Genomic DNA, 25074 nt, shown 5'->3' with positions numbered 1-25074 from the left:
ACGCCGTTTCAAAACGCTTTGTTGTATTGAAAAATAGCATAATTCAGGAAAAGAAAGCGTCTTCATACCATGTAACAATAACTTCTTCTTTTGGCTCAACAACCGTTGCCGGTCAAGGCCTGCCTGTACCACACTACTTGTGGGTTTGGCTTTCATTGACTTATTGATCCCCCCATAGCAGGATAGTCAGTCCTACGTCTGGCGGCACGGTCCATTTGGGGCTTGAACCCATGACGGGCATGTTGTTAAGTCGTACGAGTTGACGACTGTACTACGAGACCGGCTCAATACAATAACAATAACTAGAAACAAGTAATAATTTTTTTCAAAATGAAAAATTAAAGTCTCTAAAGTCTTCAATGTTTTTGCAAAATGAAATCATAAAACCGTCGATAAAAAGATTTAAAAATTGCTTTAAAAAACAATACTTATAAGTCTGTCGATCAACGGTAAATCATCTAAAAACAACAAAAACACAATAAATTGTAGATTTTCATTAAACAATAACCGACACCTACAATCAGAAGAAACACTTAATTTCACCGCATGACTCTCGTGCCAAACAACCCGTGAACAAGCGAAACATAAAGAACAGATCATTTAGCCCCTAAAGTGGTCATAATTTTGCTTCTATTTCCAAATCCACCGCCAAAGCGGCACACGGGCACACCCGAATCAACGGCTGCTAAGGCTAGGGGACCAACCGGTACAGCCTGCTTATGCGTGAAAATTGCCCGCTAATATCTATAATTCACCATCCTGGTACCGTGCTGGCCGTCCAAAAGGGTCGCGGGACTAAATGCAATTGGCTTCATTTCACTCCCCATTACCCCTGGTATATGGTGGCGGGTGGACAAACTCACGCACGCCGGCCTGCGCTACCAGCGTGCTGGTGTAGATGGTGTGTTTTATGTTGCAGAATTTCATTAAAATCTCATCCCGCGCTGAAAGTACACCGGGCCGCACCAGTTTGTACTTGGCAAATGTACGTCCGCCCCCGTACGCAAGGGCTCGCAAACGCACGCAGGCACAGCATATGTTGCCATCATTTACAGATTTTCAACGTAAGTCACTCGTGGCATTCGGGGATGGCGTTGCTGCAGTCTAGTGCGATGTTGTTTCATCTTCGCGCCAGTAGCAGTGGCACCAGCAGTAGCAGCAGCAGTAGTGTCGTATGTACCCGTAGCGAAATGAACATCGGCGTACCGGAGAAGTGGCTGCGAGTTTGCCAAAAACAACGCACAAACAGGGCACACGAACGCGCAGCGACTGACACGGGGTGACATAAATTTTGTCCTTAGCGGCATCGCGTCCATTAGGCCGCCGGGCATCGAGTGACTGCTTATCCTTTACGGCAATGTTCAACCATTATCGAGCGTGTCCGAAAATCCTTTCCGTCTGCACGGAAGGCAAGCGGTGCTTTTGGGTGAGAAGAACGGAAGAAAAGACGAAGCAGCGGTGTGGTAGCAAAGAGTGACGATTTTAAAGGACTATCGCAATTGCTGTATGCTTTGCGACCATTCGGTCAGTCAAAATGAGGTGTAACCGTCACGTATTTGGAGAACTTCACTAACAGAAAGGAACAAAAATGTTAGCATAATCTGCTCGGTACTAATTATTCAAATCTTCTTCATGTTTTCGTTACTTCCCAATGGCGATGAAATTTGCTTCCTTCGTTACAAGCTGTACGGGTGAGGTATTATCTGGGAAACACACTTCTCACCATACGTTTCTGTTGCCCTTCCCTTCCGGGCAGCTTCAGCAACTCCAAGCAATAGATTTCATAATCAAATGCAAATTTATAGACATTCGATGCAATTTGCATTGCCATATCTCAACTGTGCGATCGTCGCAGCTGACGGAAATGCGGCCCTGTTACCGGGGCGAAAAGGACGCATCGCAAGGATCCCTTGAAACGGAATGTACGTATGTAAAGAGTGCACGCTACTTTTTAGCACACCGTACGAGCGGAGGGCGAGTGCACAAGCAGTCGAGTGGCCGGTGATAGATAACGCCATCTCAAGCCCGGCCATGCAAATGGTCGTGCAAACCGATGAAGCAGCAACGTTGTGCAACATGCGACTGTCTGCCGACTTCTAAATGACGGTGGGAAAGTGGCCGACCCCCTGCGTTGGCGTTGATCTACTGCTGAAATGGCAAAACGGGCGTCAAGAACGTTACCCACCGCTTACTACGGGCTCCGCTGGTTGTCGGATATCGTTCGTGGAAAGATGGGCGAGAGTGCGCTTGAGTGGGTAGAAGTGAGAGGCGATACTTGGAAAATAGTCAAGGATTAGATAGCTAGTGTGTTGTGTACTTACTTTATAAAGTTGATTTCACACAGTATGATTCGGTACGGCGTGCAGTAATCGGTGGTTGCGAGAGAAGAGTTCTTATGCAGATCCTGTCCCCTGGTATCTTTGTATCTTACTAACCTGTGCGAGTTCGATTCCAATTGCCTTATTTTATTTAAAAGAAACAGTAAGAAAAGGTAATACATTTACATTCAAATCAATCATTAATGGTTATAATATTAAATGTATGGTGAGTTTAAAATGCAACTGAAAATTTAAAAGTAATAAAAATGTTTTAAAACTAAAATTAAGGACAAAACTACATAAAATCAATCATATTTCATGGATTACAAATAATTCCTTGCAGTAAAAGACCATTTGTTTCAATATTGAAGAGAAAACACATTTAAAGCAAAAAAGCGTAAACATATGGCAGCTGAAAATGATTTATTATCTGAATAAAAAGAAATGGAATTATCTGAATAAAAAGTAAAAGAACGTTGTCTTTAATATTATAAATGTAATATTATCATATAACTATTGAAAGCGATAACTTAAACTCTTCTCAAACTAAAATGGATAAAAATATGTTTTATAATAGACAATATCCCTCTTAAAACCTTTACAATACTTCAACAGTGCAGACAAATTACAAACCTTATTTGGTAACGTTTCATGGTCCATGTCCGCAACTAGACGAAACGAATCGCATCTGCTAGATGGTTCATCCTCGAGGACGAATGTACCTTCATCACTGATCATATTTTCTCCATGTCTTTATTCTTCCGTCACACCGCTTTACACCGCACACGACCTACAAAGTCTCACTCAGAACACTCCCTTTTCCCAGCCCAAAATATGTGCAAGTGTAAAGAAGGCGCACAAGCTCCAGCTGCCCTTACAAACGGTCGAGACTGCAAGCGGCAGTGGGCTGCGTTGTTGTGCTGAAATTAATAAGTCCTTCGATGTCATCGGTCTATTCAGCGGGGAACCGACTGCACTCTGACCACAGCTGCCGGATTGGATCCCGAGGTTGCATATCTGTTCAGCATTCACTCGCCGTATCTATGACAACTGCTGGTCTGCTGCTGCTGATCCGATATTCGTATATATTCATCAACCATTCGTGGCTGTAATTTCCACCGGGACTGGTATTCATACAAGATGCGTCAAAATTGTGCCGAAACGTCACCATGCTCATCATCGCGCTTGAGGTTGCACATTGTTCCACCCGGGAGTCGAACAAACTGGCAACGTGGAACCGACCTACAATGCGCTGATAGGGGATATTGTACCAGACGGAGATATGTTTTTGATTGGAAGCTCAAATCGGGGACGCATAACTGGGGCGGTGAACGATGCACACCAGTCCATGGTTTTGTTCGTTTCCTAATTATTCAGCATTCAGCTACCCGTGTCTCGGGCGAATTTCAAAACATGACTAATAAGGACCCGGTGATTTGTTGTGGGGATCAATAAATGCATGCATGTAGTGATAGTTATTAGAATATTAGGATATCAATAAAGGTGTTTGTGCTTTTACCAAAAGTAAAAGTTAAATTTAAGTTTTTTAAGTGTATTATTTTACTTAGTTATAATAATCCAAGGAAACGCTGTGATGATTAATTTCATTATAACAGATTTTAAACCAGTATCGTGTGCATGGAAAGTGTATCTCATGTGTTTGCATAAATAGATGTAAGAGTCTCTTACAAACTGCTAACGAAGCAGAACAATGTTGTTTGATGATCCTATTTTTATTTGGACTTAACAATTTAAAAAAAAAAAACTTACAAATGTACTGTAACAATTTTTTAATTGATTATTTCATTGATGCAACAAACGAACCAATGCAAAACCTTCAAAAGGTTAACTATTTATTGCATATTTTTGTAAGATAATCTAATGCCTTTTATGTCGATAGCTAGACGACTTTAACAGCCAGTACGGCATAATATTCTGTAAAGTGGTATATGCTATGTTCTTTACTATTCTCTTATTTAAAACAATAGGCCATTTGATTGCCGGTCTGGTGGTACAGTCGTCAACTCGAACGACTCAACAACATGCCCGTCATGGGTTCAAGCCCCGAATAGACCATGCCTCCATACGTAGGACTGACTATCCTGCTATGGTAACAATAATAAGTCACTGAAAGCCAAGTTCACTTCACCAGTGGGTACAGGCAGGCCTTGACCGACACCGGTTGTTGTGCCAAAGAAGAAGAAGGCCACTTGATTATGAGTCCTCGCAGGAATTCCAAAAATAATTTCCTTTTAGCTCAAAGTCGTATGACATTTACTAGTAAAGTTAATATTAATTGTTCAAAACAACTTCAATGCAAAGGAACTGATTGCCATTGAAAGGACTTAATTTATATTGAAATGATGATACATTCTCGGATTAGTTTTAAAGTTGGTATTATGTAGCTTTTTTGGTCATCATATCATCCTTTGAGTACATTGCATACATCAGAGTCAAGTATCGCTGCGTGCTACAATGGAGCCGCACGGTAGCTAGTAAAGCCCCGCAGGAAGGAGCCACCTGGTGGTTGGTAGATAAATCTACTACATTCGTATAAAAGCTTCCTGCTACAAAAGCTTTACCCTTGTATGCTAAATTGTATAGCACATCCTTAAAGCTTACAGAATAAGTGGCATGCTTTAAAGTATTTCAACACCTTTCAGAAATCGTGTTGAAATAGTATGTTTTCTTTTATGTATCTCTACGTTTTACTAAAGTATTCCATTTTGGACGATGCGACTACATAATCAGACTTTTGAACATTTTTACTACAAAAAATTGAACTTATCAACGTAAATCATCTTTGAATCGTCATCGTGAAACAATTTCCGAACTGTTTAACTTTAAATTTTGTACATTAACATAACATACCACATTCCTGTACGGCTGTCTTCGCTATATTCGTTTTACTTTCTCCATCAGGGCATAATCTACGCCACCAATCAAAACCACCATCGGTCAGCAGATTTTTTTTTCTTGCATCCCTTGAGCAAAAAATAAAATATACACGGCAAAACGCTGATACACTTCCGTGGAAGTTTCCGATTCGCTTCGCTCGTTAATTAGGTGATAATTGTTGCCAAATCGTTTACCGGTCAACTTTTTGACTGGCCTCGATTTGATGCTCGTTTCATCGTTTTCGCCTCCACCTTTTGCTCCTGGCTTTTACTCTCGTTTTGCACTCCCTCGATGGAAGGCAAAAGAAGTCGAAATCAGCACAAAATCTAAATAAGCGGCCAGTTTTGATGTGGAGCTGGGGAGGGAGAACAAACAGAGCCCATTTCCGCACGATTTCTTGCTCTTAGGTAAAGTGGAAATAGACTGCGCTATTAAGATGAGAATGAAGGCGTCGCGACATGTCTGTTGGAGTTGAAAGGGAAATTATGCTAGCTTTCAGATTGTTTTTTTCTTTTATTGCTAGCAAGTCCCTTTACATGGGCTCGTCCAATTTGTTTAAATGATGCAATATAAAGCGATAGCAGGGGTTGATATTTTGAAAATATGTAAATGGTAAGTATAAATATTAAAATTAATCACAATTTACATTAAATTCTTAGGACTTTCCAGTAAGCGAATGTTGATAGAAATGTGTTATATTTAAAAATTGCTTTCATATGTTACAAATATATTATTTGCCACGCAACTTTACTTACTTAACTATTAAACCTTAAGTCAATTAATTTCTAATATAATATACAAACCATCATGAAATTAAAAATAGCAGCACAAACATAAACTCTCTTCCACTTAGTAACATCACTTACCACAACAACCAACGGAAATCCAATGCCACTGTATTGTTGTGCCACGTGCCATAAGGAACATTCGCTACCAGACAGAAAATCACCACAATACTGCGCGTCTGTATACCGAAGGAGAAACAGTTTCTACCATTCATACAGATCTCACTCACAACGATGTTTTGCAAAACAACGCTTCTCAGTGTAATTGTACCCATCAAGCAGTTAGTTCAATACTTTATGGTGGTCCATGCATTCTGTTTTGTACAGTAGGAGCTGTTTTATTTTCTTTTCTTGTAAACCACACTGCATCCGGATTCATTTGTTTAAATTCACCATTATAAGTCACCCTTTAGTCGTTCACTCTTGCACCAAACGCTAGAGCGCCGAGCCGCTAGTCGGGTGCAACTCACTCCACGAGTCTCGTTTGTTGTGTAAACATGCGAAAAATCGTAAACGACTCAAACACCGTTTTCCGACCAGCTGTTACCGCCGCAATGGTGATGTCCTTTCCCGCTGAGTTCCCCACGGAACAAAAAAATCTTGAAACAAACAGAAACAAAGAGAAATAGACAGTGGAAGAAAGAGAGAGAGAGAGAGAGTGAGAGAAAAAGCACTTAACTTTCACAGGACTACAATTGCTTGTGTAAGCAAAAGAGACCGAAATGAGAATAAACACATAGGAGCGAGCGAGCCAGCCGAATCGCACCACACGAGGGTTCGTTTTTATTCCCTCCAACCGTACCTGTCGATACGTTCGTGGTGGTTACACGGTTACCGTCGTCACCGCCGTTTCCGGCCGGGTGTCAAAAGCTGTGATTATGGTTTGATTTTTCCCGTAGCGCGTTTCGTCATCGATGGTGCTGACGGTGGCGCCAACGGGAACGTAAAGTGTGGACAATTTTCCTCTGCACGCGACCGAACTAACCGCTCTCCGTGCTGTGGGTGGGTTGAGCGGGAGGGTTAGTGCGAATCGGTGTGTTTTGGGTTGCGGAACGGGACATTGCAGCCGAACCCGGCACGAACCGGCACCCGAGCGACAGCGTGCACACGAACCAAGCGACTGGTGACTTCGATTCATGGTCTAGCAACGAAGCCAATGGTTGCGATTTGGTTCCCGCACCTGTGCTGGTGCTACGCTCTAGGAACATCTCAAGCAAGTGTAAGAAGTAGTTCGGCCCGCAAAGAACGAGCCACGGTACTTTGGCAACCAAGCGAAAGGGATACCGAGCTGGACGGTTGATGGCTTCTTAAGCAGTTTATGTTTACGCGCGGTGCAGTTCGGATTGGTCTCGACGTTCGCGTTCGGTGACTTGGTCGTTTCAGTGATTTTGGAGTAATTTATTCTCGATTTTGAATATATAGGAGCCGAATATTTAAGAGTAAAAACACAAAATCAAATAAAATAGCAAATATTACAATTAGGAGCGAAAACAAACAAATCTTCGTGAAAGATGTGATGTGTTATCATAATTAAAATAAACCACAACCGTGAACAATGAACATCTATTGCAATACAACAATAACTCGTAAGGCTACCATGGATGCTTGTTTAATAACATCGTTGATCGTTTTAATTGGAATATCAAGGTGTTATGCGCTGCTTGATGTGTCCGGCAGTAAGTAAAATAGTGTTTATGAGTGTGTGTGTGATTTAAATTTATACAACCTTCTACATAAAAACGCAAAAAGTATGATGATTACCAACTTTCTTACTTATTTGGTGCTTCAAACATATGTTCCATTAAGATCATTATCATGAAATATATCTAACTTTTAAAAGTTTTTTTTTCATTTTATGTTTTAAAGGTAATATTTTTAAGGTATATGTTTTTCCGTAATATATTAAAAATTATTATTATTATTATTATTATTATTATTATTATTATTATTATTATTATTATTATTATTATTATTTTTATTATTATTATTATTATTATTATTATTATTATTATTATTATTATTATTATTATTATTATTATTATTATTATTATTATTATTATTATTATTATTATTATTATTATTATTATTACCATTATTTCTCCTTTGTGGAGTCATTAGTTGTGTACATATTAAATAATATGTAATAATATGAGAGAAATCACCCATTAACATAAAATAAATCAATTTTATGATGTAAATATGATAAGGTCATAATCGGCTTTTGAAAAATTAAAATGATAATAACAAATATTTTTGATAACATAATGAAGCATCTTATAATTCTTCTTTGTCACAACAACCGCGGTCGGTCAAGACCTGCCTGTACCACTAGTGGACTCGGCTTTCAGTGGCTTAGTTATTACCATAGCAGGATAGTCAGTCCTACGTATGAGGGCACGTTCCATCTGGGGCTTGAATCCATGGCGGGCATGTTGGTAAGGCGTACGAGGTGAAGACTGTACCTCCAGACCGGCCCAACCATACATTTTCTTAAATCGTGCTTTGATCTCCAGTGATACGATACGTGGTATGTGATGTGATTAATTAAAGGGTCAACAAATGTATCCCTATGATATTTAAATCTGCAAGAAAAATATAATAGAACAGAAAAAATGAAATAATAAAACAAATGAAAAGGCAAGTTATGTTGACAGTATTCCAATTATATCAAAAACGGTCCTTTATGCCACTTAAAACTGTTTGACTGAATCCAAACCATACCGATGGATTTAAAATGATCTGAAAATCTAACGCGTGTTTGAATTCATTGTTAGCTTTTTGGTTTTTAAGTTTTGTTGTTCAAAGTTGGTTTTGTCGTTAATAGTTCAAACAAATATTAGCAAATATCATCATTCTTTCCTAGATCAATTGTTTCATCCAGTGTAACTAGTGAGATGATATAAACAGATATACTTATGTAACATTTATCCAAAACTGCTATACAACAATGTTTGAATTACAACATGATAGGGTTTTCTGTTTCACATTTCTGGACCATTAATTTTTTGTTTGAATTTGGTATATTAATTCTGAGAAACATAAGCACTTGTACTTTATGTATTCGATAAGGACTGATTATCACATATTAAACAAAACATTATTAAAGCACCACTTTCATAAATCCAAAAAGAAAGCCAATTAAAAAAAGGAGCAAAAAAACTACTGAATACAATTTATAACAGATAATAAATAATATTTCTGATCGAAGTTCGGTCCGTTTAGAAAAAAAAACTATAATCAGAAAATTCAAGTTGTCTCATCAAATTACAAGCAAAAATACTTAGTAAAAGTATTGAGTATGTAATAAAATTATTATACCCATCGAAGTAATGAGGCAAAAAAACAAAACATGTATCCTGTTTCGATGACTCTTTGAAATCTTTAACATTAATCCAGCCACGTGACCTGCATAGACTATATAGGGCAATGCAAAAAACATTAGTTCCATTACTTATACCGATAGTTTTTGTTCTGCCCTAGCCGCACTTACCCCTTAAGGAGGAAGCTGATTCAATAAACTTTTCCTTAAGCAATCTGCTTAACATCCTACACGCCTCACCACGCTTGGCTCACTGAAGAAACTATCCACCACCATCCCCTGTAAGCCTGCGTTGCTCCACCTTTTGAGAATCGAGTCCTTTACGTTGTTCCGGCATTAAAACGCGTGTGCTCTTTTGTACAAAAGATAACGCATCAACACACCTTGCACACCAGCGCCTGGGGCGGTTTCCATTCACCGGCAACAAACACATGTCGGAGGTTTCGTGTGCGAGTGCAGTACGGCCGTGTGTACTTGTTATTGAATCAAACAACCCCGCCACATTATGCGTGTTAAACGGCTTGACTCTTGCGCTCGCCTCTTAGCGATCCAATCTTCTGCTCTCCATTCAGCTCGAGCACCACTTGGAGCAGCCGTGGCGGTTTCCGTTCGATGAGGGGAAGAATGTTGCAGTTAGCGAGCATCGTACCGCAGTAACTAATCTCAAGAACCACCTGTAGCCTGCGTCCCAGCACACGAATGCACACGAATGTGTCCTGTCAGGGCGGACAAAAGCAATGCCTGGAATCAGCTCCTTGACGGTTACCCAAACGTGTAGCCGCAGGATACACCAAAACCACCGAAACCACCCGAAAGCTCCACCGGTATTACAAAAGGCAGATGATACCGACGGCACCGTGTCCTGCCCTGGCAGCCACCACGGTTCCATCCTCGGGAAGCTTTCTGTGGAATTAGTTGTGTAATTATATAATTAGTTTTATTCTCTGTGTTTAATTAAAACTTACAAGCTAATCGAGGCAATATGGTTTGCGTGGGAAACTTCCAGCTACCATCCTGGGATGGAGCCAGTGCAGTGTTTCCGCCTGCTCGGAGCCGATAAGAAGGCAAACGTATGAAGTGTCTCGGGATGAGTCACTGCATGACCTACGGAAGCTAAATCAACTGTTGTACGGCGAAATAATCACATTATTTCCTTCATCGGTAGGGAGCGCGTGTAGTGTTTTCTATTTGACAAAGGCCTTTTTCGAGTGTTTCTTAGCAATATGTCTGATTGTTTGCTTGCGTAAAAAAGAAATCATGTAAACATGCGTGACATCGTGAGTTTCTGTCCCCCTGAACTGAAACGGTAGACTCTTTTTTTCGCAGTTTTTTTTTTTTGTTCTCCTCCCATCAAATCGCTCCTATACAGTAAAAACAAACGCATATTGCCAATTTATTTGCCTTCCAGGCTCGAAAGGGTTTCCCGAATGGGGAGAAGCAGAGTCTACCCTTCCAAACAAAACGCGCCCTGCATATCCTACCGGTGCAACGTTGCCAAATAATCGTTTTTATTCACGGAATGTCTTCTTCGGGGCTAACTTTGATTTGATGTTTGCGTAGCTCTGAATAAACACATAATTTCGCCAACCCTTTCGCGATGGAGTTGTCGCGATGGAGTAAAGGACGTGCGTAACAAAAGAGTGGGTTTTTTATTAAGCTTTACGAATGTTGTTAAGGGATCGCATTCAGCATTTCATGTATTCATGTATTTGCATTTTAGAAAATTTTAGTTGGCTAATTTTTGTTTTGTATTTTATCATGTAAAGTCACAAAGACATTATTTTTATCAATTTTAAAATCCAAAGTACACAGTTGCATTATTGTTATAATGATATAATAAAATACTGTTTTGGTTATTTTTGCATATGAACAATCAGCCATTGTATCGTCAGGCTTTTGAATGATCGTATACAAATTATAAACAAAATTACAAAACTGTTTAAGAGAGTTATAACAATAAAATAAAAATAAAGAGGGACTATCTTATAAAGTTCAAAATGATCTTAACATGAAAGTCTATTAATATGAGTCATCCAAGTTGAACTCTTAAAAAGCATAAGTCGACACAACCAATACTGCGTATCATTGACCTCAAACGACCATCATGGCAAACCCGTCCAAGGCCCTGCAGACAGTGAAACCTGCTTTTAAATTCCTCTGATTATCATAATACCATCGGATGTTTGACCTGTCACCGGAGAGCTGACAGGCAACCAGAGCCCCGTAAATAGCACACAACCTACATCGGCGGTTAAATCCTCCTACACATCTTGCCCTTTAAAACTCACCAAAGAAATAAAATGATTCCAAAAAACGAAGAAGAAAAAATATCTTAAAAAGCAAACAACTTACACCACGTTCGCGCCAAGCGCCAGCATTTAAACGCCAGCAATTAAAGAAACCAACCCACCCGAACAGAAGAAAAAAAATGTAAATTTGTGTCATGTTAAGCGGCGACAAATGGATCAAAACCACCATCACCCGGCAACGTAAGGCCAGCTGGGTGTGGCAAGAGGACGATGAAAATGGTTTTAAATGCCTGAGACAATGATATTCATTTTAATGACACACCACCGTCTTAACACTGATGTCATTCCAGATCCTACGCGATTAAAGCTTAGCTTCCATTCTGTGCATGAATGTGAATGTGTCTATTGCAGAACAAGTCTTAAAAGGAAACAAAGGATTAATCATAAATAGCTCAACACAAAACCATAATGTTCGAATGTGCCAGCCTTCATCTTTTTTATAGATATTTTTATTTCAAAAATCGTTCTCTTGACCGTAAACAACTTTTTAACTCTTTCTTGAAAGTTTTTTAGTGTGCCTAAATGTCAGCAATCCACTTATTTTTTTCCATTCCAAACAACAGGAAGATAATCTGTTTGCACGAAGGTATTTCTTTGCCCACTCTTAGCTACTTCCACATGCCTCCCATTGGCAGTAAATGTTATCATTTGGCATTTTCCATCTGGTTTCACATTTCGTTGGTTGCGCTTGAGGAATTGTACGCGAATCCGGTGCTCTTTACTTTTTTACTCGCACCATTAACGCGTCACCAAAGCGCCAACGGTGTTGATGGTGGATGATTAGATCAAAGCCGAAAGCAAACAGTCGATTTTAACTCAATTAAAAACCGGCTCACTGCGTCAATAAACCATTTAATTAGAAAATCACCAAACTCCTTGGCAAATATAACGAACACAGGCCGGGTGGGTAGGCTCACTTTCAGCCCTTTCGTGCAGGCTCACAACCACCGTTAGCATTCCGGCCGGGTATCGATTTAGCGATTAACTGTAATTGGTCCCCAGCGAGGGTATGGTTTCGCGCTCGGAACAGGACTGTGTCGCCGCCTCCTGCTCGAAGAATTGGAAATGCCACACTCCGAACCGTTCGAACTGTACCACCAGCACCACATGGCAACGGCAGTTTGGCAGTTTGGAATCTGATGTATTCAACCTATTGCCGGACGGCGACGGGGACGGCTGACGGATGGGTATCAAACGGTGCCGCAATACGCAAATGGAGGGAAAACATAAAACATAAAAATGGAACGCACACAAACACACACACACACACACACACACACACACAAAGAACAACAAAAAATGAAAATTTACAACTTCAATTAACGCTAATAATCCGGAAGCAGTTTATAGCTCAATTTTCTTCCACCCGCTTGGTGAGCGTTTTCGCTGAGTATAATCCTTCCGTTGCGATGAAAGGAACATCCAAGCCTATCAAGGTCCTGTGAACGATCATGAGAATGTGGCTGTATGTGGTTCCGTTTGAGAACTCTGCCCGCGAGAATGTAGCAACTGAAGGGAAAACTGATAACCTACTACACCAAAGGCTAGTTTTGGAGCTGGTCTTTGGTGTCGAAACAAACTTGCTGGGACATGTGGTAACTATCAGACTGTTGGAGCACTACAGAGAAAATATAGCATAAAAGAAAAAAACGGCAGTGATAGAATAAATTAACCATAAGATATCCACTAGGGCAGAAATAGTGATGGAATCTTATGCAATTTCTGCCATAAAGCGTATGCAACTAGGACAGCGAGTTATTTTAAATACATCAAACGAGACCTTTGCTCCGTCATAATAGGCGTTCAAGTGGCTCTCTCCCTACTAAACATTAATGAACCAATAAATTGCGAAACAGGATGCCAGCTATGACGCATCCTCGCCATACGTAGCACGTAAACAAGATACTAAGAAAGAGGCAGCATTATGCGAAAGTGGTATAGGATGCTACCGACAAGAACCATCGTTAGCTCACAGGGCAACGCCGAATGGATTGTTTGCGGTCGCGGTAGCCCTTTCATGTATTCAACATGGGTTATTGCCTTTTGCGTATAACATCTTACCTACAGGCACAGTTTCAATTTCATTACTTGAAATTGTGAAGCTTCACCGAGTATGTTATTGTTTGTGACGGATTATAAGGCACTGGGAATGGTTTGTGCACAAATATTTGGAACCGAATTTGAACGATGTTCATTCAATATTTGCAAACAATGTGCCTGTTTGTTTTATGATTTCATTCATATGATATGGAGATATTTATTTCATTGGTCTGAAATTGTAATCAGAAGTTCATTCCAGGTTTGGATTAGAGATACATATAACTAATTCACAGGAACGTTTGTTTAATACGTTTAATATTTTTAAACTTGTAAGTTTGTTTTGCCAGATTATCTATAATATACAGCTTAACCCATGGTATTAACGGCAGCTCAGCAAACCAAGATGAGGCTTAACATAATAAATCTTAAAATAATATAATTTTCAGAACTAAAACGCAAAACAGACACAAGGCCTGCTAAAAAGAAGAGATAGAGCTAAGATCTGTCTTCAAAAGAGCGTTCGTCCAATTCCCAATATTCGATTCCATGGCAAAATTAATCTGAGACTCACGTGTATTACTGACATAGTGACGTGTTTATGCCAAAACCGATAATAAATCTAATGCTCACATTTACAAAATTGAATCGTAAAATGGTAGAGAAGTATAATCATGTTTAAAACAATTAAAAATGAACATATTACTTCCAAAGGTAATTGCTTGATTATACGAATTGAGTGGTTTCGCTTAGCATGTATATCATATAAAACTGCAGGTTCTAATTATCCCTCAGTTCTAATTGTCATCAGCAGAACGCTAGATTTCTGAAAAAATACACCGCAAACACGTTTATGGTTGAGCAATTTAAAATTGTGCTCACTAAACAAAAGAAATCAAATGGTATGCTCACTGGTTGTGCCAAAAACGCTTCAAGAAAGCTACCCGGAAGCACTGGCACAAAATGTGACCCTGTCCATTTTGGCATCCTTTGAATCAACCTGCTGTGACTTCACTTTCAACCCTTGCATCCGTTCCGCCTGTTTCTAGAAGTGAACCTTGCTGCCCCAAACGCGTCACAAGCGACCGCCGTCTAGGCGCAATGATTAACGGCGGGAAGGTATTATTATTCCTAAATTAGACGTGATTATGGGAATTTGCAATTGATTTTTCACCGTCGGCTCCTTAGCTGTGCTAGCCATCGAGGCAGGAGTTTTCGCTTTTCACCGCTCCAGCATATCGGTAGCCGTGTGGGTCAAAAAGTCAATAGTGAACCACATGACAACAGTGCAGGCTCGATAGGCCGGTACCGAAGAGGGGTTTGTTTTTTAACATATCGTCTTGGTCAGTTTCTACACAGAGCTACAGGGTTGGACGCGTTCATCGTGACGGGATCACTCGAAAGGTTCGTGTCTTGGTTAAGTACGATCGGAAGTGTTGTAGCCCTCCCGGCGTCAAACTCGAACCGGAACTGCCACCGTTAGCGAGGGCTTCAACAAGACAAGACGGTAATTCTTTGCCAGTAGCTGACCGGTTGCTGGTACCTACCTGGCACTGAGAGGGGACTGTACGTGAGTGTTTACATAATAATGACGTCGATGATGATGATAGGATATGAAAGCGAAGCACAAACACACGAAGGCAGTAACCCTTCGCGGTACAGGACAGGTACGAGAAAAATATAGAAATTTGTTGGAAGAACTAATTTTCCATAATTTTCAAATGATTTCATTTTATATGTTGATTAAAAGATGGCTTTTATAAATTGATATATTCATGTCAAACAACTTTACTTTATAGCTTAATTTGATTGTACTTGTGTACTTAAAATATTTGAAATTTATTGTTGTGGATTATTTTTTTCATGCTGCCTCGTTTCTCGTTATGCATTGTTCTTATCTTTAGATAATTGGCAAAAATATCTATTTTTAAAATAAAAATTACGATTAAATATATTGTTTTAAATATTTTCTAATTTTCAAACATGTCGAAATAAACTAATTATACAAGTAAAAATATTGTCATTCGGTGTTATCTCAACGTTGACCATTGCAGGGTTAGGATGCAAAACATTCACCGCATTTAGCGTCCAGTTTGACTTTTCATTTTCCAGTTCCCGCCAGGAAGTTCATGATGAGGTTTAATGTGACGTAAACACTGCATAAACGCTTCGTGGAGAAAATTTGCTTGGACGTGGCATTACCTTACGAAACAATACGTTCGTTAACTTTTGTGCCGCAAGAGATGGTGGGGTTGTTTCTAGCAACAGCTTTACACAAACTTCAAACTTTTCCATCATTCTTAACTACCAGCTAGTAGTTGCAGAAAACTTACTTACTAGACACAATACACTGGCCATGATACTACACACCGAGATGCTTTCGTAAGAGGTTTATTGAAAAAAAAGGAAACTCTTTAAATAGCCCTATCAGAGCAAAGCTCACAGAGAACAGTTCCCTCATTAGCATCACCCATTTGGCGCAATGTACGACGCTAAACATGCGGAAGTACATTTAACTGCTGACAAAACAAACAAACACCGAAACCGGAAACCGAACGGGTACTTGCCGCGCACCGGGGATAACTAATTTTCCCGCCCGTTGAGCAATTTGTTATAACAAGTGCCGCCGGTATCGCGCGATAGTAAAACCCATCCGTTGGAAAAAGAAAACAGAAAACAAATAAACAAATGGAGTAAACCGAAAAAAGCCTGGTGCCGAGAAGCGGTTGAACTTATGGCTGGAAATGAGTAATTTTCTCATCCCTTCTTCGTCATTATTTTCCGTGTTTGACGATTAGCGAACCACGAAAAGTCACCACAATGCTTATGGCAAACCAGCATAAAACAAAACACACAAGGGAGCGGGAAGAGGGAAACGCTGCGCTATGGCCAAAAGGAAAATGAGTGTTAAATCTGCCCCAAGCATGCAATAAAAATATTTACACCACAACCGAAAGTGGCTCTCCGCCCGCTGACAGCAATAGGTGCGAGACAGTGGTTTTGGGTCCGCCTTACTCCTTTACCCATTACTGTCTCTCTCTCTCTCTGCTCTGTGGTTGTGTTTCGTTCTTACCGCAAGGTTTGATTTACTCGTACGAAATGTGAAAGAAATGCCGTAGAGAATCGAAACGAAAGGGAGAAATCACTGGAACTGGGACCATTGCTCATTCCCCTGGTGGGCCACGAGGTGACAAATAAAAGCGAAATCAAATACAAATTATGTCATTACTAATTTATTATTCTAATTTCACCCATTTTTGCCTTCGGCAGGGTTCACGTTTCGGTTTTTTTTATGTTACGCTGGATAGGGCAAAAGTGATTTTAATTCCTTTCCTCACTAGTGAAGGAGTGAGGAAACTATCCTCCTAAGAACTGAGTAGAACAGTGAATAAAGAAAATATCGGACTAATATATTTTATACGTTTCGTCGCGCCACAATTTGTTTCAGATATCGAATACGAGACAAGCTAAAGCATCAGTCTCAAAACGTAAACTCTTGCTAAACATTGCCTTTTTCTCAGGCAGTTTCATTGTTTGGATTAACCCTCTGGACTTGGTTCCCCTTTGAGACAGCCGACTTAACCAGCAAAGAGCAAACTGCAAAGAAAAGGATAAAGACTGCTCGCTGTGAGTTTATCAAAATATTTGCGTACATCTGTAAGGTTTTGGTTGGGGTATTTTCTTCCATCACACCAGCGGGATTAAGCAAAACAAAGCACAAAAGTAACACTCTTTGCAGAACAATAGACAGCTGGTCATTGCCAAGATAGTCAACCTGCATCTTTTGAACAGATAGCTCGCACAAAAATAAACCCTCACACAAAAGGAGTCCAAATTTTAAAAAAGAATTAAGTGCGTAGAGGGTTGGTTGAAAATTATGCTCCGATTGCGTAGAAAAAGGATACTCATCCCCACTGGGCGGTAAGCAGTCCGAGAAGTTTCTTATCTTTTGCTAACGGTCACGGTCGCGTTTTTTAACTATGATCAAGGGATCGATGAGATGACAATTGCAGCATTGTTCGTGAATTCCCAGACACTTTCCCTTTTCGGCGAGAAGTTGTAGGCAAAAGAGACGGGAAGGAAAGGAAGAAACAAAAAGGATTGGCTCTTTTACTTTTTACTGCACTTTTACTTACCTCATTCTCTAGAGGAAGCTCAATTTTTCAGAATTACGAAGAGCAAAAAGTCATTGTAAATTGTATGCTGTGATTGTTAAATAATTGTCTCGGATTGTAAGTATTCTAGTTCTGGGAGTTTAGTGTTTGCCAAGTGCTCGAAAACCTGTCGTGACTTCGTAATCCTTGGTTAACCGAGAAATACTATATGAAGCTTAGTATTACTTGCGTTATCTGTCCACGAGCTCTTGAGGGTGATTGGTGTCGTCTATTATTGCTTTATTCTAATTTTGTGATTTGCTTGTCTAATTAATATTTAAAAAAGCTTCTGTTACCAATAAAAGCATGCAACCAACAATTGTAAATTATATTTTCAACATGTTAAAACGTCTAGCTACCTCTCTTAAGATCCGATTTTCTTACAAATAACGTGGTTGGCACAACAAAAATGAATCAAAGGTTCATTAGAAGATAGTGAACTTATCGTGCAGCGTAAAGAACATGTCAGTGAAACATTATTACTCAAATAATATCGTCAGTGTTCAAGAAAACAAATTATAAAACAAGATTCAAGCGGAATATTGGCTAATAAAAGCGATTGGATTTTGTCTACCTTTTGTTATCTTTGCATAAATTTTATCAAAATGTTCAATTCTTACCAAATAACGGATTGATTTAATCGAACAAGCATAATTTATTCATATTGCTGTTTATGGTTATTCGAAAACGTTAAATTCTATTATTTTATTAAATTATCTTAAGATTAAGATAAAGGTCAACCATCAAATGTGCTACCACATACAAAAACTAATAATGAACCAGAGAACTACACCCGGTTTTGTCTTGAAATGAGGCCAGCTAATTTTATGTTACTAATACATACTCATCTTTATCTACTCCTTGCAATAAGTATCTCCCCAAGAAGCGATTCCAAATAGTTTTACCAATCATGCGGTTCTATATGAACAACTACCATCAAATGAGCAAATTAACCACCAGACCACTCATGTACTACATTCTTGTTCCCGTTAGCAGATTGAATTTCATCTCCACGCTTTATCTCAACAGCCCGTAATGACCCTAAAGAAATACGTCAGCAATTATAAATCAATACCGCAAAACCGAACCACCGTGGAAGCGAACTCACTTAGAAACCGTTTGCCTTACCTCCGGCACCGATTTCAACACACGGGTATGGAGGAGTTTGCAAAAGTTTGCCACTCGGCTACATCCGTTTACGCTTCCTCCCCTCAATTGATGCTTCCTGACGCCAAGGGTTTTACCCACATTGCCACATGAAACTTTGTTTACCTCTACTTAGGCAACCAGTTGTTGTGGTTCGTTGAAATACGTCCTAACCTTCCCCAGTCCTACCAACGGCACAGTATGCACTTTTGCAGTTTACCGACGTTTTGCGTTAAACGCCACTAATACTAGCCTTATGATAAATGCACCATTCGCAGCCAAACATGCATTATGGCGGCAGCGTTCGTCGTCACATGCGATCACCACACTTGCCGGCCGCACAGGGGGGGAAACCTCTAACCGCGGCCCGAGCGGAAAACTTTTACTCCTTGCAACAAGCTCACAACAATCGAACCCTTTCCATCCCTTTCGTGCCAATTCCTCCTTGCACTTTGTAAGTAGCGTTTAAGTAAACAGTCACATAATCATGCTGCAACTCGCCATCGCCAACAAATCAACCAACCTTCTGTTCGGTAAGCTCTACCCAACGTCTTCGGTCACTCGGAAGATTTATATGATTGTAAAGTAATAATAACAGCTTCTGTACACTTCCACCATCGATTGCGGCCACGAGCATAACTTAATTGACCACACAAACTTTTCATTCGCTAACTGTTTCTTCTTTCTGGCTTCTATTCTCTTCCTGCATATCGTACTCCACACATACACACACACACAATGCTGCATCGTGAAACCCGATCCGGGGAGCAGTTGATCCAAAATTTAGTGCACCGATTGCGAACGTAACCGTACCGGTGGGACGCGAAGGAGTGATGACGTGCACGGTGCATGATTTGTACAAATATAAGGTAATTGGCTGGTCACGTTTCCGCCTTCACGGATACCCCATTCGAATTGTGTACCATTTCCGGATAATTAGCACAAATGGAAAAAGTGGAGCACCTCGTTTTTCACGGTCACCAGCATCATCATCATCATTGTTAGGAACATCGGAAATAATAAGTGGAATAAATAAGTGGAATAATCGGACTTTTCCTTTCTGATTCTATTACTCATGTGTGCGTTTTTTAGGTTGCTTGGTTGCGGGTTGATACCCAAACGATATTGACGATTGAAACGCTGGTAATAACGAAGAGCGAGCGAATAGCGATCACACACACCGAACAGCGAATCTGGCAACTGCGGATCAAAGACATTCGGGAGTCGGACAAGGGCTGGTACATGTGCCAGATCAATACGGATCCCATGAAAAGCCAAATGGGTTACCTTGACGTTGTAGGTAAGAGGTTTTGAATCTTAGCTATTTTTTCTTCTAATCCATTTTCTAGTTTATAAAAAAAAGCTTTTTTACGCTTTCTATAGCATATGCTTAAACATCAGTAGATTGTTTTAATTACACATACCATTAAGCACTTTAAGACACGTATGGTAGTTCGATATTTAAGGCAATATATTTTAACATATTTTTGATTTTTTTTTGGTTGCGGTTTGAAATGCATTATGGTATATATATCATGTGTATGAATAAAAGACTAATTAAATTTAAATTTAAATTTAGTTTTTCAATATCATATAACAAATTTAAATTTAACAAAGTTTGAATTTGACTCATTTCAAAGCAGAAACTGTAAATTATTTTCTATGTAATTAAAACTTAACGAGAATATGCATACACTAAGTAATTTCTAAATAATTTTAATTAAACTAAATAAGGTCCCTTCTATTATATAAGGCAGAAAGCTTAAATTTCTGAATGTCAATTGAACAAAATTCATCATTAGGATTTAATCCGTTTAACAGTTACGTTTATTGGATTCCACCATTTGTGTACGAACAAAGATGCATTTTTTCCACTGACACGCTGAAATTTCAGCTTGTTGGATAGAAAAATAAAACGGGAATGTTTGGTACGTATTTAACGGCCTTTCAAAACAAACCGTTTATTTTGATATTTTTAGGAAGGATTAGGAATAAAATGAAGGAAAATGAAGTAAAAATACTTTTTATCTGTTCAAGATGAACTTAGCGACATATATCAGTGAATGATAATGCACATATTGAGGAATATTAAATCCAAAATTCAAGCAATACGGTCGAAGCCATTCTTTGTGAAAAAAAAAATCAAAAATGTATCATTACAAGGCAATATACTTATTTATTTCTTTGTGAGTTAATGGAAAAGGAATAACAACAAAAAAACTATCAGTTATTCTAATAAAAATGAATTAAGTTTATTTTAAAAAAACACACAAAAATCTTGCACTAGATGCATTAATTTGTTATAGGTCCCAGGAGAGTCACTGCTACATTTTTCTCATTCACTTTTCTCTCTTGAAAATTACTATCAAACGCAATTCATTCGAGAATCTGACTGCCCTAAATGTCAGCACCCGTGATCGGTTTGCCGTCCGCGCTTGCTTCTTTAAAACGTGACGTACCATCGCTGACGGATCGAGAGCTGCAGCGCACTAGTCAACAACACCTTCTATTGCGACGTGGCACGAAAACCGCACAAGTTTCACTACAACTTCCCAGCCGTTTGAAGTTCCCAAAGAACAGTCATCGACGTAACACGTTACTTCTTTTGCGTTTCACCGCAATTCCTCACCCCGGCCGGGGCGTTTGCTGTATCGGGTGAAGTGAAATCACGTTTCAGCAAGGTGAAAGCATCAGGCTTCAAACACATTCGCACCGCAGCCTTCACCACCGACCATCCAATGGCGCACAATTAATCGTTCGCCTTGCCTATTCGTGGTGCTTCTTGAGTTTGATGTTGAATTGCTCGAAGTGAAATAGTGTCGCAACAGTAGGGCAACTAGCTGCCATGATGGCGGAGGTATACGACGACAAACGCACAGTCAGCCAGCTGTACTACTGCAAGACAATGCGTAGAAATTCCTTTTCTCGCTCTGTCGCAAGACACCTTGCTGAAGGACACGTGCCTAGTGGTCCGGACGAGGGGCTTCCCAAAAAAGCTTCCAAAACTTTCATTGACACCGGCACAACGGGTAAAAGTGACGAAATTGCGTGCAAATACTTTCACTTTCATTGCTACCGATGGAAGCGAAGGGTGGTTTTCGGACGGTTGGAAGTCCCACAGCAACAAAACGTAAATGGTTATGATGAAAATTTAAACACACCTGCTTAGTGAGGACCGGAAGGTGCAGACACACCCTCTCCATCCAGTCACGGTGTGTATGTGTGTGTGTGTGTTTTGGGGGGTGGAAATTGTTTCGATAGTAATGAGGGCAGCCTGAAGCCTGAAGGGGAATAAGTTTTATGGAGATTTTTATGACCTTCTTGAGCGGGTGTTGACTTAACGAGGCTTCACCGTATTGCCTCGGCATTTGAAGACAGGCTAGCCGGGCTGACCAATTCCTGGGGAATGTGTGGCAGTGCGGTCAAATAGTTGCCGTGTGCGTTCTTCGCTAGGCTGTTTACGATAAATTATTATCCTATCTGCAAACACGCAAACATAAGATTAAAGATTTTGGACACAATTTTGTGTTGCTTTTATTTCGATAGGGTGTGGAATACGACACTTGCTTTCATATGCCAATGAGACAAAGTGCGCGCGGGGCGGGTCTGTGAGTGTTTTGCCTTCTTATGCTAATCGGTGCTAAGCAGATTTTGATTGTTTTTATGTTAGGGGGAATATTAAGTGTCTCATCTGCATGCAAGGAAGATGCATAATGTAGTGTAAGCAACTTAAACTCAGCTGTAATTCGGTGCGAGCACCACAGTAGCTCAGCAATATGTGTCGAGATAGCAGCATTAAAACCTCTCCAATGTCAAAATGTACCTCAATCGACTAGCCTAACTCCTCTAACACGCACTTTAGCCTGAAATTTACTCATTCGCCAAGGCGCTAATGTCAGATCAATAATTATTGTTTACATCTTTGTGCTCTGATTCCATTAATCCGTCTGGCCCGTCGCCAGTCCCGCCCGACATTCTCGACTATCCCACCAGCCAGGATATGGTGGTGCTGGAGGGTACCAACGTAACGCTCACCTGTGCCGCAACGGGCGTCCCCGAGCCAACCGTCAACTGGAAGCGGGAGGGCGACAAGTCGATCACATCCGTGGAGGATTCCGGAAGTATGTATTATTCATTTCGCTTAGCTGGCGCACACCCACCGACACCGGACCGAACGTAGTACCGGTTCCCCTAATAATAACTTAATCATCATTCGTGCATAGTAACGAGCCACGACGGAGCGATGCTGCACATCTACCACATCCAGCGGCATAACGCCGGCTCCTATCACTGCATCGCATCAAACGGTGTGCCCCCGACGGTCAGCAAACGAATTATCGTAACAGTCAACTGTAAGGCGTGTGCCACGTGTTTAGCCCGGCCGGATAAAGATCTCTCACTCGCGCTCGATTTGCTTGATTTCAAATTTCAGTCCAACCGATTGTGCGGCTGCCGACGCGCCAGTACTACGCCGAGCTGGGCGGCCGGGTTACCCTCGAGTGCCACAGCGAAGCCCAGCCGAACTCCATCAACTACTGGATGAAGGGCAAGGGCGAAATCATACTGCAGGGCGGCACGTACGACTCGACGCTCGAGGATCACGTCTTCAAGGTGACGATGCGCATCACCATCCGGCTGGAGAAGGCGTCCGACTACGGTGTGTACAAATGTGTGGCCAAAAATTCCCTCGGCACTACGGAGGAGTCGGTGCGAGTGTACCGTAAAACATGTAAGCATTTGCAACGACCATTCAGACCCTTCAGTTGCTTCCTAACTGGATGACCGGGTATTGTTTCGCTCGCTTTCTCTCCCTGGCAGCCAAAACGAAACAGGTGGAAAACCAGGTCATTCAACAGTCGAACTATCTGGGGTCAACGACGTTTCTCAAGAACTACACCGATAACAAAATTAACGAAATTCTACTGACCGCTTCGGCTGCTTCTTCGTCCTGTGGAGCACACGGTCCCGTCGGTTGGTTGGTGGTGGGCATCGCTTTAGTCACCGTTAAGACGTTATGATAAGGAACGCATCTATCTCCTTACCACTCTTTCCCCTTTTCCCTCTCCCCTTCTTTTCTCAACAACGCCAGGGAACCTAACAAATGTTATACGAAGTATGAATTACATGTGCATATAGCGATGTTACTATGTTAGCAGCAAGTGTATAACTCCTGCCACCTAAGCAAATGTAAATTAATCTCCCGTTGTACGAGCAGCAATAAATGGCAGCAAAATCTATCGCCACAGGAGGAAAAGTGTTTGATGGGTGGGCTTGCCTGTTTGGCGTTTTGAAAGAAACTAAATCATGTGTTACTTTAATTTTATAACAAACTTGAAACTTCAAAGATAATGTTATGAACATTTTGCAGTGTTAATTGACAGAACGAGTAGCTTTCAAACATCTGATAAATGAATGATCCAGCAAAATTTTTAATATTTCATTTCTTTATTTGTTTTAAGCTTTAAAGTTTATCATGATGTCTAAAATAGCTTAACTAATATGTCTCGTTCAATTAACTTCTAAAGTTTGAAGAATCTTCGTTCATAGTTCCAAAGCTCAAATAAAAGCTAAGGCAGAAGCTTTTTTGTTTTACTTCTTGAAAAACCAGTGGAAAAGGTGCATTTTGTTCACTTTATTTTCATTTGTTATTATTAATCGGTGTGTAATTGACACCGAACACAATATTCAGAGGGTCAATTGACAAAAACAAACTATTTAAAAATGTTAAAGATGAAACTATTGAATTGCGAAAAACTTTGATAATCTTTACAACGAGTGAATTAGTTTCTGAAATATTACAATTTGATGAGAACCTTAGCACAGAAATGTGAGCATCAAAACTATCTAAACTGTGCTACTCATAACAACGTTGAAAGATCGTAAAGCAAAATTTTCAGCAAATTTAATTCGGCTTTCAAAGAGCTTTCACATTCCTAGAGTTAACTTACTTTTCCTGTCCGTGTGACATGAAACACTAATAGCTTCAGCAAAAACTGTTGCATGCAAAATATTGTTCAGCAAGGCAAAATTTAAGCAAAATTTTCAGCAAATTTAATTCAGCTTTCAAAGAGCTTTCACATTCCTGGGGTTTACTTACTTTTCCTGTCC

At 40.2% G+C, this 25074-nt stretch overlaps 1 protein-coding gene across 1 annotated transcript; it reads left to right on the top strand.

Moving 5' to 3' along the window:
- The first annotated feature begins 7267 nt into the window (after positions 1 to 7267).
- On the top strand, positions 7268 to 24199 carry LOC121597699 (neurotrimin-like). The gene is made up of 7 exons (XM_041923689.1): positions 7268 to 7677; positions 19738 to 19835; positions 20059 to 20266; positions 22929 to 23087; positions 23190 to 23318; positions 23399 to 23695; positions 23785 to 24199. Exons 1-7 carry the CDS (start codon positions 7557 to 7559, stop codon positions 23982 to 23984), a joined length of 1212 nt encoding a protein of 403 aa, XP_041779623.1. The 5' UTR covers positions 7268 to 7556; the 3' UTR covers positions 23985 to 24199.
- Positions 24200 to 25074: the final 875 nt, after the last annotated feature.

Source organism: Anopheles merus, chromosome 3R (assembly GCF_017562075.2).
Source record: "Anopheles merus strain MAF chromosome 3R, AmerM5.1, whole genome shotgun sequence".
NCBI classification, from domain to species: domain Eukaryota; kingdom Metazoa; phylum Arthropoda; class Insecta; order Diptera; family Culicidae; genus Anopheles; species Anopheles merus.
Note: the sequence above shows the minus strand (reverse complement) of the source record. Positions and strands in the feature narration are given on the sequence as shown.